The sequence below is a fragment of the Eutrema salsugineum genome, unplaced genomic scaffold (genome assembly GCF_000478725.1).
Source record: "Eutrema salsugineum unplaced genomic scaffold, Eutsalg1_0 scaffold_6, whole genome shotgun sequence".
Lineage (NCBI taxonomy): Eukaryota > Viridiplantae > Streptophyta > Magnoliopsida > Brassicales > Brassicaceae > Eutrema > Eutrema salsugineum.
This window is the reverse complement of record NW_006256547.1, coordinates 7,050,391-7,068,509: the sequence shown is the minus strand read 5'-3', so window position 1 is coordinate 7,068,509 and position 18,119 is coordinate 7,050,391. Positions and strand designations below refer to the sequence as shown.

At 35.9% G+C, this 18,119-nt stretch overlaps 5 protein-coding genes across 5 annotated transcripts; 1 reads left to right on the top strand and 4 right to left on the bottom strand.

The window, feature by feature from the left end:
- Positions 1-566: 566 nt before the first annotated feature.
- On the bottom strand, positions 567-2,086 carry LOC18011690 (aspartic proteinase nepenthesin-1). The gene has a single exon (XM_006395672.2). It carries the CDS (start codon positions 2,014-2,016, stop codon positions 613-615), a length of 1,404 nt encoding a protein of 467 aa, XP_006395734.1. The 5' UTR covers positions 2,017-2,086; the 3' UTR covers positions 567-612.
- A 508-nt stretch (positions 2,087-2,594) lies between these two features.
- Positions 2,595-4,332, bottom strand: LOC18011689 (fucosyltransferase 2). The gene is made up of 2 exons (XM_006395671.2): positions 4,122-4,332; positions 2,595-4,036 (listed from the first exon to the last, which is right to left on the bottom strand). Exons 1-2 carry the CDS (start codon positions 4,315-4,317, stop codon positions 2,595-2,597), a joined length of 1,638 nt encoding a protein of 545 aa, XP_006395733.1. The 5' UTR covers positions 4,318-4,332.
- Positions 4,333-4,606: 274 nt separating this feature from the next.
- On the bottom strand, positions 4,607-6,831 carry LOC18011654 (galactoside 2-alpha-L-fucosyltransferase). The gene is made up of 2 exons (XM_006395670.2): positions 6,526-6,831; positions 4,607-6,142 (listed from the first exon to the last, which is right to left on the bottom strand). The coding sequence occupies exons 1-2, from the start codon at positions 6,800-6,802 to the stop codon at positions 4,740-4,742; spliced, it is 1,680 nt and encodes a 559-aa protein (XP_006395732.1). The 5' UTR covers positions 6,803-6,831; the 3' UTR covers positions 4,607-4,739.
- A 590-nt stretch (positions 6,832-7,421) lies between these two features.
- On the top strand, positions 7,422-7,860 carry LOC18011653. Its single transcript, XM_024151122.1, has 2 exons — positions 7,422-7,610; positions 7,738-7,860. Exons 1-2 carry the CDS (start codon positions 7,422-7,424, stop codon positions 7,858-7,860), a joined length of 312 nt encoding a protein of 103 aa, XP_024006890.1.
- Positions 7,861-8,549: 689 nt separating this feature from the next.
- Positions 8,550-12,514, bottom strand: LOC18011597 (phosphate transporter PHO1 homolog 5). Its single transcript, XM_006395668.2, has 12 exons — positions 11,732-12,514; positions 11,222-11,585; positions 11,083-11,131; positions 10,927-10,998; positions 10,703-10,832; positions 10,499-10,619; positions 10,139-10,397; positions 9,953-10,057; positions 9,658-9,852; positions 9,286-9,573; positions 9,064-9,200; positions 8,550-8,964 (listed from the first exon to the last, which is right to left on the bottom strand). Exons 1-12 carry the CDS (start codon positions 12,378-12,380, stop codon positions 8,865-8,867), a joined length of 2,469 nt encoding a protein of 822 aa, XP_006395730.1. The 5' UTR covers positions 12,381-12,514; the 3' UTR covers positions 8,550-8,864.
- Positions 12,515-18,119: the final 5,605 nt, after the last annotated feature.

Here is an 18,119-nt window from a genome sequence, read left to right as displayed (position 1 = left end):
AAAATTGCATGACGCATGCACTTGATCTCTCTTTCTCTCGAGTTGCTTGGAAGTTGAGCGAACTCTTTTCTTTACCCATTTTTTTTTTTGTAACAAGGGTTACCTTTTTCTTTACTTCCAAGTTTAATAATTATGTTAATTATTAGTGTTACTTAATCAATGTAACTATTTGGCACTCATATCAATATGTCAATCAAATCAAATTATGACCATTGTACGAGAAGGCTGATCCGGATTTCGTAAAATCTACGATAACCAATGAATGATTTAGCTCTTAATATGTTAAACTTGAGCTCAAACTCTAACATAATAATTATCAATATGGTTTCACGGACACATGAAAACATAATATAAACCTACTTGATCTTAGTCTACCTTAAAAAAAAAATTGTTTCTCAATAAAAAAATTAAAATGATTTGTACAAAGATTAATTAATACTTCTGATTCTTTTTTTTTCCATGTTCTTCATCCGACAAAATAGGAAACACTATTTTCAAAACACTATTTTTTTTTTCTCGGAGATATCTACGAGCGTAAAAATATTGAGGCAATTGACAATGTCACAAAGTATAAAAGTTTATTAATAACAAAAGAAGAAAACAATTAAAAATCTACAGTTTTCCACATTCAGTGGGAACAAATGACACAGTATCTTTCTCAAGATCATGAAGTACATTAAAATTCTGCTGCTGAACATTTCCGAAAATAGACATCCCATTAGAACTTCCCATGGCCAAACACAAAACGCCTGTACTCGAATCCGCCACCATGTAATTCTCTCCCGGAAGCTCCAAATCTGCCCCTTTAAAATGAAAAATCAGCTTAGGAACAGCAATTTTCTTTGCTGCACTAGGTAACGTGAAGCACAAGTCAAGTCCTGTGGATCCTGAGTCATCGACTGGTAAACTCATCCGAGAAGTAAACTCTTTCTTCAATTCCTGAAACGCAGCTTCCTCAAGATACGTGATGGTCGTGCCCGAGTCGATGATCATACCTCCGGTTCCATCTTCCGCTAGCTCGAATGTAGACTTTTCAACACTAAGCCGTTTACCTCCAACAGTGATGCCTTGTAGGTCAAGGTAATAGAAAGAAGGCTGATTTGGATTTCTTAGCAACGATATCGTTTTGGTGACTTCACCATCTAGATTTGCACTTGTTTTGTTGACGATATTCGAGGCTAGAGATCCAATAAACAACGAGCTAGACGCTTCGTTATCCTCGATAGAGGTTAAGCAATAAGAGAATTTGGTCTCCTTGAGCTGAGAAATGAGCGAGAGTGGTCCACGACCAAGACCTACAAGACCTGAGCCTTGTGAAAACCCGTCTCCTTCGTTCTCTTTCCCACACCCAAACCCGATGCCCGAAACCGAGTTGTCCTCCTCGAAAGTGAACGTTTCAGTGGCCAAGATCCCTCTTGTGGATGAGTAATCACCATATGTGTACAAATACTCACAAGCAGCTTCGTCTTGGTTACAAGTAGATCGAGATAACGCGTTGCAAAGACCAGAAGAGCAACCGACTTTTGAGTAAGAGGAAGACTGTTTAGGGTCGAAAATCGGAGTTGGTTGATCGAAACACTCGGTGCAAGGCTTGCACTGAGTCCATATAAGATCACTTCCGGTATCAACTATAGCCGAGTATTTAACCGGAGGGTTTCCTATAGATAACTCCATAAGAAACTCTCCGCTTCCGCTATGAGTTGGTGCTTTGATGTTATTAGTATCATCAGGATCAGATGATGCTACAGCCAAAACAGCTATAGCTCCTAACCTGTTTAACCTGTGGGATCCACGGTTAATCCCTCTTTGGATCTTTTGTATCTTTGTGAGGTTTTTCCCTGAATCCACGTGTTTTAGACTTAATCTAAAACCGGATCTTGGAAGGCTTGTGGGAGTAGGACGGTCGATTAATGATCTTCTTGATGATGAAACCGCAATAAAACATGAGAAGATGATAAGAAACAGAGGGAGTAACAAAGAAGAAGAGAAAGAGGAAGAAGAAGAAGGAGAAGCCATGGTTTGTGGTGGCGTGTGATGAGTGAGTGGGATTATTGAGAGATCAAAGGAGTGTTAATTAGTGTTTATATATAGAGATTTTAGGACACAAAGAAAAAGAGTTACAGAACAAAGTTAGGCGTGTAAGAAGATAGACATTGTAACTTCCCTACTTAAATTGAGGAGAGTCCGTTTGAGAGATCCATTCAAACAAGCAAGCCCTATTCTTCCGTCGTTAGTTGAGAAATTTTTGAGATTCCTTTTCTTAATTCTCATCTAAAAATTGTTGAAAAAATGCACAAGAAAACTATTAAATGAGCCCATTTTTAGGCCCACTGAAACAGGCCCATTGTAAGTCGAGAAATACTCCATTTTCTCATGAACTTTCTACTGATACTTCCAACGTTTTTGCAGAATTTGAGTGTTCAAGTAACTAATCAGAGACAAAGAAGAGTCATTAGGGAGACACAAAATTTAATGAAGTAATAATTGTTTGCTTCTACTATAAGTAAAATCAGCTTTTTGCAGCCACACATAATCAAATTACACTGCATGTAAAAAATTTCTAAGGATCAAGATTCTTCTGTCTTGTTTCCAAGTTATGAGTTGTCAACAAGCTTAAGTCCCCAGCTAATATCCTCACAATGTCTCACGTGCGGGACAACATTACCCGTGTCTATTCCTGTCTTCGCTTTGCAGTCATAATAAGGAGGAGCATGGAAACAAGGATCTGGTGACATAGCTCTACCACAAGGAGAATCTATGTTGGTTTGATTCTCTTGCTTATACAGAATCCAAGCTCTTAATCCTCCAAGTCCTTGAGCTACATACCCAAATGTAGACCAAGCACTAATAACCAACTTATCTGTTAAGCTCAGTAAGTACATCTCTGCCCAAGCTTTCCTGTTATGCATAAGCTTCTCTGTTTGTTGATGTCCTTCATGACTTGGCTGATGTATTCCAATCACATCTCTTGTTACAGTTGGTTTTTCCCAATACATGGTCTTCAAGATCTCAAAGTATCCTGTTGTTAAGGAAGTGATCAAGACAGCTTTGAGTTTAAAGTCTTCATCTTCTTCGTCTTCTGATGGCTTGTGGTGTTGTTCTGTTTTGCTTAGTTTTGGTAATATTTCCTCGTTTTGAACGCAGGAAATGATTTGATTAGTGACTTGACGAGACACTCCTGATTTCTCATCAAAGACTCTTATTTGAAGACCAATCCTCTCATCAGCTTTGACTAAGTAAGCTTGGTAGTATCTTGTGATTAGTCCCCAGACATGATTCGAAGGATGGAAAAGGTAACGACCCAAATGGTGAAAAACCGTTCCTTTCTCTGGAAACATCATACCAAGCTCTTCCTCGAAAGAAGGGATCAAGAAGAGAGACGGTGCAAAGAAGTTGTTAGTCCTCATGATCAACCAAGGAACATTCTTTAGCAAACTCTGATCTTCTGCGCAGAAGAACATTTTGTCTTGGTCGTTGTAATCATGAGCTAGATGGAGATAAAGATGAGACAGAGACGAAACCGAAGATCCATTGATCAGTTTCCTCTTCAGCATTTCTCCATGGCAATGAGCTGAGTTTTGAGCAAAGCCATTGAACTGATTAGTTAAGGTGAAATCTTTTGGTAATAACCAAGTGGTATCAAGGAACGGTTCACAGAATAAATCAGCAAATTGCTCTCCTCCTTCAACGAGCAAGACTCTATCCGTCAACATTGCATACAGAAATGCAGAGGCAATACTGATAATCCGGTTCCCTAATCCGCTAAACTCCATCCAAACAACATACTTGCATCCTTCTGAGTCCGAATCACCGGTTTGTTTCGGTTTAAGCAGTCTTTCTGCATTGGTATATGGTTTGGTTCCTGGTCCGCATCGCTTATGAAGCTCTTCGTAAGCTCTAAGCTTTGACAGCAGATACGAAGAAGGTCTATACGGTGAAGCTTTACGGTAGAGGTAAGATTGGTATCTACTCAAGCAAGAATCTTTCTTGAAACCAGAAACAAGTAGTCCTCCAAGCAGAGACAAATCTACAGAATCTGATGAAACATGAAAGAAAGATTTCAAAAACATATCCCAAAAAGCAAAACTTTCAAGGAGAAACAAGTTATATCATCGTTTTACCGTTTCGTTTCTGATCTCTCTGGATTGTTGAATCATCTGATGATGTCACATTTGGTTCCTGTTTTATTTGGATGATTCTTGATGCTTCTGCAAAGCCATTTCCTTGATCATACGAGTCATGTCCAAGGATAACAGTGATTACTAGCAAAACAGGGATAATAACCATGAAATAAGCTAAGATCTCTGCGACTCTCATTGCTCCGAACAATCTGTATCTCTTTTCTTGGACTCCAATTTGTTCTTCAGGCTGTTTACCAATGGCTTTGGGATGAGATGATCTCCTTCTGGAGGGATACAGATCCATTCAATAACCTAAGATTCAAAATTAGGAAAGTTCAAAAAATAAAGGAAAAGAGAAATCAAAATTTGATCTCTCCCTTTTAACCTTCTTCATCTGCTAGATGGAAAAGAGTAAGAGAACAAGCAAAGATCATCAGATTCACGTTTTTACTGCAACAATACAAGAAAAACGGAAACTTTGGTAATAATAAAAAGACCCTTTATGCTCTTGTTTTTATCTAATTTGAGAAAATGTCAAAAGCACAAAACTTTGACTTTATAAAAAAGCTCTAATTTAAGAAGAGGGAGCGTGTTACATCAAATGACCAAAAAAAAGAATCATACTAGTTTAAGTCCCCAGCTCATATCCTCACAATGTCTCACATGAGGAACTAGTTTTCCCGTGTCGATTCCCGTTTTGGCTTTACAATCATAGAAAGGAGGCGCGTGGAAACAAGGCTCCATGGACATAGCCCGACCACACGCAGGATCAGGAGCTGTACGGTTCTCTGGTTTAAAGAGTATCCAAGGCTTTAAACCACCAAGACCCTGAGCCACATACCCAAAAGTAGACCAAGCACTAGTCACAAGATTATCTGTCATACTCAAAAGGTACATTTCCGCAAGAGCTTTCCCGTTATGCATCTTTTTCTCCGTCTGCTGATAACCTTCTTGGCTTGGCTGGTGAACACCGATGATTTCGCCGGTTGATGTCGGATACTCCCAATACATACTCTTTAGATTCTCCGAGTATCCAGAGCTCAGAGATGTGACAAGCACAGCTTTTAGCTTAGGGGTCTTGACTTGGTGTGATCTTTCTTCTACTACTTCAGGTAGGAGTTTCTCTTTCCGTGTACAAGCTGAAATCTGATCCATCACGTGCTGAAACGGACCAGCGCCTACGTCGAAAACTCTTACTTGAATCCCAATCTTCTCATCCGCGTGCGATAAGTAAGCTTCGTAGTACCTCGTGACCAAGCCCCATACTTGGTTTCCTGGGTGGAAAAGATATCTTCCCAAATGATGAAAGACTGTCTCTTTCTGCGGGAATAGCTTGTCTAGCTCGTCGTCAAAACCAGGGATTAGCCATAACGATGGAACAAAGTAGTTGTCTGTTTTGACGATCAACCAAGGGACTTTACCTATCAAGGTTTGGTCTTCTTGGCAGAAGAACATCTTATCATGATCTCCATAATCATGGATAAGATGAAGATAAAGATGAGACAGAGTTTTCTCAGCATTAATCGCCTGATTCTTGAGCATATGTCCGTAGCAACGAGAGGATTGTTGATTTAACTCATCAAACTGAGAAGTTAACGGGAAATCTAAAGGCAGTAGCCACGACATACCGGGAAACGGCTCGCAGAAGAGATCATCCATGTCTTTCCCTCTGTCAACGAGCAAGACTCTATGCGTTAAAAGGGCATAGAGGAAAACCGAGGCTAGAGAGAGTATCCTGTTCCCCAATCCGCTAAATGAAACCCACACAACGTATTTGCATTCACCGTATCCATCAATGTGGTCTTGATCAAGTTGCTTTAGAGCTTTCTTGTAAGACTCAGTACCCGGACCACATCTCTTGTGAAACATTTCGTAGTTTCTGAGCTTAGAGACGAGGTAAGGAGAAGGTTTGTAAGGTGAAGGTTTACGGTATAGCACTGATTGGTATCTACTAAGGCAAGAATCTTCATCAAACCCATTAGCAAGTAGTCCTCCCAGAAGCTTATCAGAATCATTTGTATCTACAATACAAAAAGAGAAACGAACATTTTAAGCTAAAGACCAAACAAAAAGAACACGTTGTCACCTAACCAACCTCAGACCAAAAAGAGCAATCTTGGCGTAACCAAACCAACAAAGACTCAATTTTTATGGAAGTGTCCATGAAAATTCGAACTTTATATCAGATTTAATCTCCATTGAACATATCCTACTTTTGTCTATGTTCTAAACTGTGAACCACATTTAGCTTTAAAACGAAAAAAAGTAGACAACCTTGTTCATAGGAAAAAAGCTAAGATCTCAAAATGAAATTTCATATATCGACTAATGCAGTTAAGTTCTAAACCAGTAAAGATCCAAACTTTGACTTCAAAGAATAACACAAACAATAAAAAATCCGTACCGATGGTAGTAAAATTGGAGTAATCTCTGCCATCGAGAACTCTTGCCTCCGCGAAACCCATAATCCGATTCGGATCAGATGGGTGTTGATGGAAGATCATTGAGAATGCTAATAGCACAGAGAAGAGTATCAAGCAAGTAGTGAAGGTCCTAGTGAGCTTCATCGTACCGGAGCTGAAAAACTTCATCGGAAGTAGTGGGGAGCAGTCGACGGACTTCGAACCGCCGGTGGTGGTTCTGATCGGAGACGATTTCCTCCTGTACGGATTCTGATCCATAGATTGATCTTGGTGAAGACAGTCACCGACTTCATTGCTTTATTTTATTCAGACATAACTCCACGACTGACTTTTAATTGTGAAAACAACAATTTGAATTAAATGTCCACTAACTTCTAAATTATTACTCTTTAATACATAAACTTTCTAATGTTAACGTTTGACCCTAATGTAACATTTCTTTCTTCTCGTGTGAGTAATTTACATTATGATCCAGTAGAGTAGATTGCTTCGTAAAAAAGAGGATTCCTCTTAGTTCATTTGAAGATAACATGTTAAAATTTGAAATATAAATAACGGGCTTAATTTCATCCATTCATTTTAAATAATATGATATAATTAGAGAAATATGTATTACCACAAATTAATTGTTTTCCAAAACATGTAACAAAATTTGTTTTTAGGGAAATCTTCATAACTTTTAGAAATCTTCCTTTTAGACGTTATCAAAAAAATACTTTTCCATAATTAGATTAAGTTATGCGTGACAAAGGGGTTTAAAAAACTCTCGCCTTGTATTCATGACTTGCAATGAATCCCTTTAAAACAATTAAACGTCTCGCTTGAGTTCTTGACTTGCAAGTTTGCAACCTAACTCATCTATCAGAATCAGACCACAATGTCTTCTTCAACGAATCTGAATGCTAAAAGCGGTAACGATCCTTTGGCTCATCAAGGAGAAGAGTCATCTGCCAATCCGCAAGATCAAAACAAATCCAATACCGCAAATTCTGAAGAAGATAGTTTGAATCAAACCAAGAACAAGGCAGAGGAAGACTGTGGAGTGTGGAGAGTGTTGGGTACGTCGGTATCTTAAAAAAGGTGAATGCAAGGATTCATTCCTAGAAGCTGATAAATGTGTGGACGATGAAGATGACGTCAACAAATGTCGAGATGCTACAATAAAGTTTATGACATGTATGTATGCTAACCAGGATTACTATGGACTGTATCTGGGCGAGAAGAAGGCAGCGTTAACGCGGGAGTTGGATATGTTGGAGGAGGCTGAGGCGGCTGCGGCTAAGAAGAAGGAATCTGAGGAACTCAAGGGAAAGTGATGGATTATCACAACTTGGATTGGTAACATTTGAATGTTGCAATTAAATTGAACTTTGAGTGTTTTTTTATTATTAGACTTTTGTTATTGTGGACAAAATCTATTATATTAAAACAGAAGCACATTTAGTACTTGCTTCCAAACACTCTCAAATTTTTTTAAAAAATATTTTGAAAAACAGTTTTAAAATTATCCTAAATTATTGTAATATGGATTAGTTTTTTTTTTTTATTATTGCAGTCTTATATTCAAAACATGCAAGATATTAAGATAAATATTATTTCAAAATTAGTAAATAATTATATTATATAGTAATATGACAGACGGGTTAGAATTATGGTTTAGTAACTACAGTTTTTTCGGATTAATAGAATAAGTGAGTTAAAAATATATTTTTATAATAACGATCTTTTTTCGATTAATAAAATGATCGGATTAGAACTATGTTTTTATAATCATGGTCATAATATAGTATAAAAAATTAAAAAATAAATTATATCTAAATACAAAAATCAATCTTTGTCATTTATTAAAAAATTATATCTATAAAAAAACATAAATAACATTGTAAATTTTGATTAAAACAAATTTCCATACGAATGCACGGGGTAAAATCTAGTTTGGTTTTAAAGGTTTTTGCTTTCTTGATACCTATGAATGTTTCCTTGAATGAAACTTGAGTTCTTTTTTTTTTTATATACAACATGAGAATCTTGTGATATTAGATAACTCAAACGAGAAATTCATAGTACATTTGCTCAATGGGGTCTCTCTACCTTCCTCCCCTCATGTAAGAGGTGATCCTAATTACTATGATTAAGCTAGCAATTAGTTAGTAACTCCTAGAATCAACCACAAGGTCGAAATCAACTCTTACAATCCCTGTCTTGATCTCGACGGACCAGCTTTGGTCTAATCCAGTCTTCGTCTTCCTCCTACTCAATGTGAATGAATAGTTGAAGAATCCTTCTGTCTTTACATAATTTAAGACAAGAGATCGAAAAGCTAGTTGTCTTTGTCGTCATCCTCGTCGTAGTTAAACGGTAATGGAACCGTCTTGAATGCTCTGAACTTCCCCACATTGTTCAAATGCTCGTTCTCTAACCTGTTTGAATGCAACCAAACCCAACCCAAGAAAGTTATATCATATGTTATACAAAGCAGACACACAGGTGAAGAAAACTGCAGAAATGTCTGTTGTTACCTGAAGAAATTCCATATCCCACGGCGGATAATCTCCAGACTGGCTACAACAGCAACCATCGTCTGTCTATGCATAAAGGAGAAGTTGAAATCCAGGACGGTCTGCAGCCACGCGAATCTGAGCAAGATGTTCAAGATCTGCACTTTTTTTTTGTGATGGTTAAGAATCAGTTTTGATCTTGGATTCAAAAATGATGAGGCTTATTCTATAGTTTTTGCTTACCATCGCGATGAAGTATACTTTCTTTTGCGGGATAAGGAGTTTATCCCGGAGCCAACGGTTCTTAGATGTCCTGTTTAGAAGACCCCAGTCAAGGACTAAGTCCCAGTAAGTACAGAAAACAGCAGCAATAGCTGAGAAGATCCCAGCTAACATTCTCCAGACAAATTTATGATCCTCGTCGACGACACTGTACGCTGTCCTCAAACAGACGGCCACTATAGTCAAGAAGTATTTGAGGCCATTGTATCCTTGTTCTGCGCTTTTTTCTTCAAATAGCCGTCTCAGGCACTGCACAATATCGGGTTTTAAGCAAATCTTATATAAATGAAGAAAGTATTGAATGGTTAGATTTCGTCTGAAGAGACTTTGTACCTGAAGGAGACGCCAGACGTATGGGACGACAGCAACAATGAATAAGAAAGCATTGTAGGCATCTGAGTCTGTGCAAGTGTTTTTTCTATGTTTGTAATCTCCCCAACCATAGTGACATATGTAAAACTGGACGCTTCGAAGAGCTTGCACCTGACTTGTTAACTGATCGCCCAACAAGAAATCTGGTAAAGTTACCTGCAGGAGAAAGGCGAAATTTAAGATTTAAGACAAGTTGAGATACGATTATCAATATTTCTTTATCATGATCAACGAGCCGTTTCAGTTTCTGTTCTACCTTGTAAAGAGGAGCAGCAACGCAGTGAAAGAGGCATGTGAGGAAGAAGAAGCGACTCGAGCGGTAGAAGATGTTGAATGGTAAGACTAGAACTATAAACATAACCTATATCAAAAAGTTACCCGTTAATATTGTCATAGAGCTGAGTTTCACATTCAAAAGCTGATTTGGGATATACAGACTTACAATAAGCAGGAAAAGAGGAAGAAGCTCGGTTAATGCTTTGTAATCTTTAGTTTCAGGGTCAACCTCCATGTCAAGATTGGCAATAACACAAACAAGCGCAAGGACTCCAATGCTAAAACCCACAAGTAGAACTTGTCTATAGCCAAGTTCAGTTCCTTGCTTGAACCCAAAAATGAAAGAATAATTCACTCGATACTTCCTCCAATAGTAGATATTTCCAGCATACATAAGTATGTGCAGCACGATGAACCCAAACAAGCTACAAGAACAACAGAGAAAGGCAGAGTGCATCTAAACAACAAATTCCACTTTCAATGATCGGTGTAAAGTAGTAGGAAAACAGAGGCAGACTAAGTTTACCTGTAAAGAGGGAACATAGTGTTCATGTACTGCTTTTGGCCTTCCTCCTGCAAAATGTTTCGGGTGCGTATGATGGCGAATAGAGCCACAACTAGAGAAAACACGCATCCACTCAAGAAACCTGAAACCGAACTCCAAATCAGAAACTGGCAAGCAAATACTGAAGGAGGAGAAAACAAAACAAAAAATTATAATGGATTCCACCTGTGGAGAATGTAATTCGATGTCTCTCTCTTTTAGCTTTCGGTCTCAAGATGTTCATTCCTTTTGTTCTGTTAGCATTGGTGAAATGCTTTATAAACGTAGCTTCAACACGCTCCATGAGTCTAATTACCTGTGGCAATGAAAAGAAGCAAGAGAAGATCAGTTTATAGGAGAGACATAAGAATTATCAAATCAACTGAATCGAAAGAAAAAAAAAACATTACCTCATCAGAGCTTCCAAGGTAAGAGTTATCAACCATTTTCATGTAAGACTTTGAAGCATGCCTCGAAGTTATCTGTTCAAAGAGTAATTTCGTCGAACACATTTCACTCAATAAACCCTAAAACCAAAAAACCTCAATCTCTTAACCAAATCTTACCTTATCATACTTCTTCAAAATCTTGGAAAACGCCAACACATTCAAAAAGCTGCACATATATTTCATAGTCGAATCTCAAAATCCAAATGATAATACCCAATTTTGATCATCCAAAATTCAACGTATAACGAGTACGCACCTGTAGCTCTTGAGTAGCCGAAGCTTCTGGTAGAACTCAACGAAGGCGCGTCTGAGCTTCCCTTCGACTCTCCTCAGATTATCTCTGCTAAACTTAAGCTCCGTATTCGAGACCTGTAGAACGCCTTTAATGGTGGACCGAGGCGTTTCCGTGGTATGGTTGAGCTTAACACGATCCAAAACCTCGATCGGAGATGGCCTCGCAGCTTTTAATCTACTTGTGTCACCGGCCAATTCGTCGGAAACGACGTTATCGTCTTCTTTCTCCGCATCATCATCGTCCTCATCTTCATCGGATTTACCAGCTTTGCTTGATCCTCCTTCCTGTATAGCTTCCATGTGAGCTTGATGAGCTCTAGCTTTCACTGCCACCAAACCAGAATTTTAAAATAAAACCAGATTCCAATTTCAACGGTACGACTATGGTTCGCTAAAACCGGAATTAAACAAAACAAAATCATTTAAAATTTGCGGTACGTTTCCGGTTTAATAAAACCGATAGGTCACTTACTGGATCTAGCACCGGCGGGAGTAGAAGCAGCGACGGTCGCGGCGGAATTAGCGACATCAGAAGCTAAACGAGTCATCTCAACCGTCCGTTCCTCCCAAGGCCAACCGTCAGGATGGTCCACTTTCACACGAAACGCGATTAGAGCATCCATTTGTTTGTTAAGCATCACAGCTTCTTTAATCACTTGCTCCACTTTCGATTTATAAAATTTCTCAACTTTGTTGAACTCGTCGTCTAGTCGCCGGAAAAACACCGTCTCGTACTCTCCTCCTTCCTCGGACTCCATCAGAAACGTCGTCTCGTATCCGTGACTCGCGCTGTGTACCAGAATCGGCGCAGATTTAAGTCCTTCCTCGATGTCGTCGTCGGAATCAGAGAAATGGCCGATCTGTCCGTGTCCGTGACCGTGTCCGTGTCCGTGGTGGTGTCTTTTTCGTCCCGGCGTTGAGAGTAAACCGCTGAATGTTCGGTAGAGAGTCAGTTTCCGGCGAAGGCCTTCGCCGTGATGATGGCCGTGATTGTGGTGAGGATTGGTTTTGCGTTTGAATTTGATGATTTCTTTTAATTGAGACTTGAGACGACCGTAATCCATGTATGCTTCATGCCATTCCGGCACCATCTGCGACGAGAACTCTTTCCCGAACTTCATTCTTCGGATTTCGAGTTGAAAAAACAAAAAAAAATTCCTTGTCTGAAAAATCTAATCTAATGTTTAGTTTCTCTGTTGTGTCTGAAGATGAGTGAAGAAGACAGGAAGACTTGGATCATGTATGATTTAGAAACAGTGACTGACTAGTCACATGAACTAAGAAAAACCATTATGTGTATGTGATATATATAGAGAGAGAATATAAAAAAATTATGTGTCGTCAATCTTTGATTATTTTAAATGATTTCTTTTTCAATCTTGTTGAGAGTTGAAACCCCATTTACCAGTGTTCTAAGAAAGGTAACCAAAGCGCGTGTGGATTGCCCCACCCAGGGACATCAAAATAATTATATAAAAGAGATATTATATTGAGTAGCCATTTTATGTTTATTTTATTTCCTTAAGAAGACTTCCTTTTTCAGATATTAGAACCTAATTTATTTTTTTATTCTTTTAAAAAGAGCCCACTTTATTCATCTTCTTCCCCAAAACAGGCATCATTTGAAACGAAGTGAAGCAAGTGATTGATTGAGTCATTTAACCTAATTTCATTTCGGACAAAGGAAAAAATATTTTTTTAGTTGATTCTAATTTGACCATAATATCTAATCTACGAGAGAGAAAAAGTTGAATTGGGTGCATTAAATTCGCCGGTTGGGATGTGTATGTTCCATAAGCCCACCAAGAGAGTTATGGCGAGATCTATGACATATGTATGTGATTATGACTAGATTTTGAAATATACAGTTTCTACATATAGAAAGAAATCAAATTGGTCACTGATAGTGCTTTACGTGGACGTCTCCACACACTACATGGTAAGCTTTCAGAAAAAAAAGTTTAAAATTTTCCAAAAACTAGGTTCAAAATTTTGAAATAATTCGACAATTTCTCTTATAATTTCAATCATGTATTTATTATACGTAGGTGTTTTCAATGGCAAAAAAGAAAAGTTAGACTGTGTTTCAGTTTGAGATTAACCAAAAAAGTTTGAAGTAGTTTTTGATAAAGTTTTTGAAAATATTATAAAGTTTTAAAATACACAAACGAATTTAAATAATTTCAAACTTTTAAAGTCAATGTAAATTCAACTCTACTAAAAATAGGATTTCAACAAATTAAGAAAATATCGGGTTTATCTAGCAAATTAGTATTGACTAGTCTTACCAGATTACATTAGTCCACCATTTGGTCCCTTTTTTTCCTACACCGATTATATCGCCTTACCTTACACATATTTCTTCGCTTATTTTGTCTTACCCTCTAATACCATCTTATTATATCATTAGTTTGATAGATAAATAATTAATATTGTACAGTTCCCATTTGCTTTTCTCAACTTAAGAAATTACTTGTATGTATCAGTCTCAGTATCACTATAATGAGATAGTTTAAAAGTTTATATTTCTACAAAATCTAGACTTGAAGATTCGATCTTGACGGTAAGTTATTTTTATTTCATAAACAAATACTAATAATTATTCTGGTGTTGGTTTAACCACCTCCACACATTTCTTCTTATATGATATCGTCAATTTCTCTGGACTGAAAGGCATCTGACTGTCAATAGAACACGTTCATTTTATTTCTACCAAACAAACAAAAGGGCACGTGCATTTTTACCATAGAAACATAATTACGGTTAAACTACGAGCTATATGACAAGAACGATCCACTTCGTTCAACTCGAAGGATCTTTTTATATTAACTGAAATTATCTAAAAAGAAACATTGATTATTGATCAAACTATCAATATTCTCATAGTTTTCTCCCTATTTAGATAATTATTTTTTCATATATATAATTTTTTTTCGTACTTCCTTTTTCAGTGTTACATAAATAAATTTCTAATTCTAATGTCTTTCTTTATCAAGTTCTTTTTTTTTCTTCTTATTGAATCAGATGTTTTGGAATCATTTTGGATCCAGAGCAAGCGGATCCATGATACCCTTTAAATACTAGTTATCCATTCCAAGTGAAAAAATCGAACACATCTCCTGAAACACAGCATTTGTCTGTACCAAACTACACCACTCTAGGATACTAATCACTTCATGTTATTTACTTATTTTATTACTAGTGATACGTTATATAGGTCTCGTCGAGATATCCATCATCGAGTATATTATGCGACTTCTAATATACGTTCCTTCAAGTTTGGGTTCACCATGATCCATTATGTATCTAGGAAAGGAACCGTTATAAATTAACACAAAAGTGTATATTTCATGGTCTGGAATACTTTTTGTTTTTTGGTTACATGCAACTTTTTCAGTCCGAGTAAAATTTTAAAAGACAAGAAACAGAGAGTTCATTGTAAATGCTTCATTTAATGTGGCGTTAGTGGTTATCTGTTAAATCCCAACTCTTAGAATGATCTATTTCTTATCGACTAGTTGACAAGTCTAGTTTGATCTCTTGTTTAGATTAACATAGCCATCCCACTTTGACCTTCTCGAATATTGTGGGGGAGAGATACGTTAATCAGTGTCGTACTTTGGGTGGACACATATCGGATATTCGATTTGATCCATTTATCTATTCAATGTTAAAAAGAAAAAACTATATTATGAGTATAGGAAAACTCTATTATGAGTATAAGAAATCTTTGTTATTTTTTAGGAATTATAAACTTTCAAATCCAAATTATTAGCAATGAGTAGATTGATAAGATCATTAGTGATATTATTAAGATCTCAGTCTGATCTCTTTAGCGATATGAAATATCAGTACAAGTTGGAAACAAACTAAAATATCAGATCAACCAACCTCTTGTACTATTTTAGGGCAAAAAAAATCTATAAATAATAGTTTTTAGAGTTTTAGATTTTGAAGTACGATAACTGATAATTTGTTCTTGACCTAAATAAAAGAGTAGGAAAATTTGTAATGTAGACTTGAAGTCGTTATGATGGCGTTTTTCCCTGGCTTTTGTTAGCCTCCTTCTTTGTATCGATTGTTCTTTGCAACCAGTTTCTTATACTGTTGATTTGTGTACTGTTGATTTGTGTTCCGCCAGGAATGCTTATGGAATCAACCTCTTCTCATAGTAATGCCATTTATGATCTTGTCAAATAGGTCGATTAAAATTTTAGAAGTTCCATCTCAGTTGTGACCTCTAGAAATTCGATTGATATAGTTGGCTTTCAGAATTCAGACGATGGGACCATGGGACTCAAACAGTTTTTTTAGTAAGATTAAAATCTCATTTTTTTTGTCTTAACATTACATTGTTTCCTAATGTAATTTATATTTTTGATTTTTCAAGTAGTCGCCAATCTGAAACTTGGTAACATGCATGTACCGCTTCCGCTTTTCGTATAAAATCTTTAAAGAGTGTAAAATCTTAATTTTGATAATACATATGACAAAAAAGCTTAAATTTAATAGGATATGAATTTAAAATTAATTAAAATTAAGTATGTGAGATCTTTTAATTTATACAAAAAAGAAAAAAAATAGCGTGAAAATGTCGAATTATTTCCTCAAATTCACTGTGTAATCAGCTTCTAATCTAACATGTTTGAAACTTTTTCAGTAACATTTAGAAAAATAATAAAAACTATTTCAGTGACATGGGACAGTGACATGTTTCTCATGCACGCTATAATTTATTACCACTTTCTTTCGTCCAGTAATCAAGTAGATTAGTAGAAACACTTTAAATGATTCGAAGTTATTTCCGTACGTGTTGACAGAAAAAAAGAATAAAAACAAAGTTATTCCAGTACTTAGGCAGGTTGCCAGGTTGCGTTTGTGAATCTAATTACACGTCTCCGTTTTTGTATCACGTTACTTTTCTTTTGGATGCTTATCTATTTGGTTTTATTTAATAGACTTATATGATTTTCTATTAATATCGAGGAAAAAAGTTAATAAAAAAGCATCAAAAGGGACTTTGTTATCTAGCTCTCTTTTAAAAGATGCTTATTAAACCTTATTACTCGTTCGACGCACTTTTATTTTTTTTTACAAAACTAACCTAGCATACCTAAAACACTCTTTTTGTCTTTGTTGAAAAAAACCTAATTACGAAAATGCCATTACTTTTTTAATGCCACATAGGTAGATTATGGCGCTCAAAATTTAATAAGTCTACCAAGCTATGACGGTAGACTTATAAAATTTTGGTCAACGCAGAAATTTTGTTGGTAGATTTATTAGGTCGATGGTAGATTTATTCGAGAGTTGGTAGAGTTTTTAAATATTGGTAGACTTATCTTGATAGAGTTTTAACGAATGAGAGGTAGATTTATTATGTTTCGGTAGATTTGTTATGAATGGTAGACTTGTCAAAAGTTTTGGTAGACTTGTCAAAAGTTTTGGTAGACTTGTTAAAAAAAGCGTTGACTTACTCGCGTAGTTGACTTTTTCGGTAGATTTATTGACAATGAAGTAGATTTATTTTCTGCGTTGGTAGACTTATTTCCTTTAGTGGTAGATTTATGTGAAAAAGTTGTTAATACGTGCGGTAGATATATCTGTTTTATGGTAGAGTTATATATAGTTGGTAGAGTTTTCGCTTTTGTGGTAGATATGTTTGACTTGCGGTAGATTTAATTCCGTTAAAATTCATTCCGGTGAGTGGTAGATTATATGTTACATGAGGGAGACTTAAAAACTTTTGGTAGATTTATTTGTTTTGTGGTAGATATGTTTGTTTTGTGGTAGACTTAAATTTAAAATAAATTTCATTCTGGTTTGTGGTAGATTAATAATTATATGAAGTAGACTTACGAAATGTTGGTAGATTTGTTTGTATGTTTGGTAGAGTTTATGTAATTTGGTAGAGTTATCGAACGTATGGTAGACTTCTTAAAATAATAATGTGGTAGATTAATTAAGTTTGGTATTTACAAAGATAACCTTGATCTGGTAGACATATGACATGCTTATGGTAGACTTGTTTATATGGTAGAGTTATTTTTCATGCTTGAGGTAGACTTAGTAGTTAATGTTTGGCAGACATTTGACTTTATGGAGTGAAATTACTTTTTTGTCCTGAAAGAATTGTTCTATCTACGAAAAAACCTAACGTTTGGTAGACTTGTTTTGAAGTGTCATATGTTAAACAAGTTTCGTACATATGGTAGACTTGTTCCATGGTTATATTTGAGTTGGTTTTGTTACCATTGACATTTTCTTTGCATGAGTTTGCTAAGATTATGTCGGTTAACTGTGATTCGATCACAGATGATTATTGGTATTTACGATATAGATGCCATAATCAATGGTCAAAAATTTCTAACATGAATATTTTTTCTATGATATATATTTTCTCTAAGATAACTTTGTTTTTCATATTAACTTTGAACATATATGTCATATCTGTAATAACCATCTCTTAACTTATGATTTTTTTATTTTTATTTTTGAATATTTGTTACATTTAACTCTATTTACATAAACTCTTACAACATCATAATGTCAAAAAATTTTAGTCATGTGTTTTGATTAAAATTTTATTCAGTTATGATATACATCATAGTGAAAGTAAAGAAATAAATTAAATTGAATAATAACATTACTAGCAAATGTGGTAAAAATGTGAAAATATCTGGGTCAATGTTTTACGACAAATATAATTTGAAAACAACAATATTATCATTTAAAATCTAATTATCATTTTTACAAATTCAAAATACAGATATACCATCAATTTCATAATAAATCTACCATTATTTCAAAAAAAATCTACCAAATGCAAATCTACAATTCATAGTAAAACATGTCGGATC

Coding starts and splice junctions, on each gene's coding strand:
- LOC18011690 (XM_006395672.2), bottom strand. CDS start 2,016: ATGGCTTCTCCTTCTTCTTCTTCCTCTTTCTCTTCTTCTTTGTTACTC.
- LOC18011689 (XM_006395671.2), bottom strand. CDS start 4,317: ATGAGAGTCGCAGAGATCTTAGCTTATTTCATGGTTATTATCCCTGTT. Junction 4,037..4,121: donor GAGAGATCAGAAACGAAACG/GTAAAACGATGA, acceptor ATGTTTCATCAG/ATTCTGTAGATTTGTCTCTG.
- LOC18011654 (XM_006395670.2), bottom strand. CDS start 6,802: ATGGATCAGAATCCGTACAGGAGGAAATCGTCTCCGATCAGAACCACC. Junction 6,143..6,525: donor CTCCAATTTTACTACCATCG/GTACGGATTTTT, acceptor TTTGTATTGTAG/ATACAAATGATTCTGATAAG.
- LOC18011653 (XM_024151122.1), top strand. CDS start 7,422: ATGTCTTCTTCAACGAATCTGAATGCTAAAAGCGGTAACGATCCTTTG. Junction 7,611..7,737: donor GGAGAGTGTTGGGTACGTCG/GTATCTTAAAAA, acceptor TATGCTAACCAG/GATTACTATGGACTGTATCT.
- LOC18011597 (XM_006395668.2), bottom strand. CDS start 12,380: ATGAAGTTCGGGAAAGAGTTCTCGTCGCAGATGGTGCCGGAATGGCAT. Junction 10,620..10,702: donor TCGAATTACATTCTCCACAG/GTGGAATCCATT, acceptor GTTCGGTTTCAG/GTTTCTTGAGTGGATGCGTG. Junction 9,201..9,285: donor AAGTATACTTCATCGCGATG/GTAAGCAAAAAC, acceptor AAAAAAGTGCAG/ATCTTGAACATCTTGCTCAG.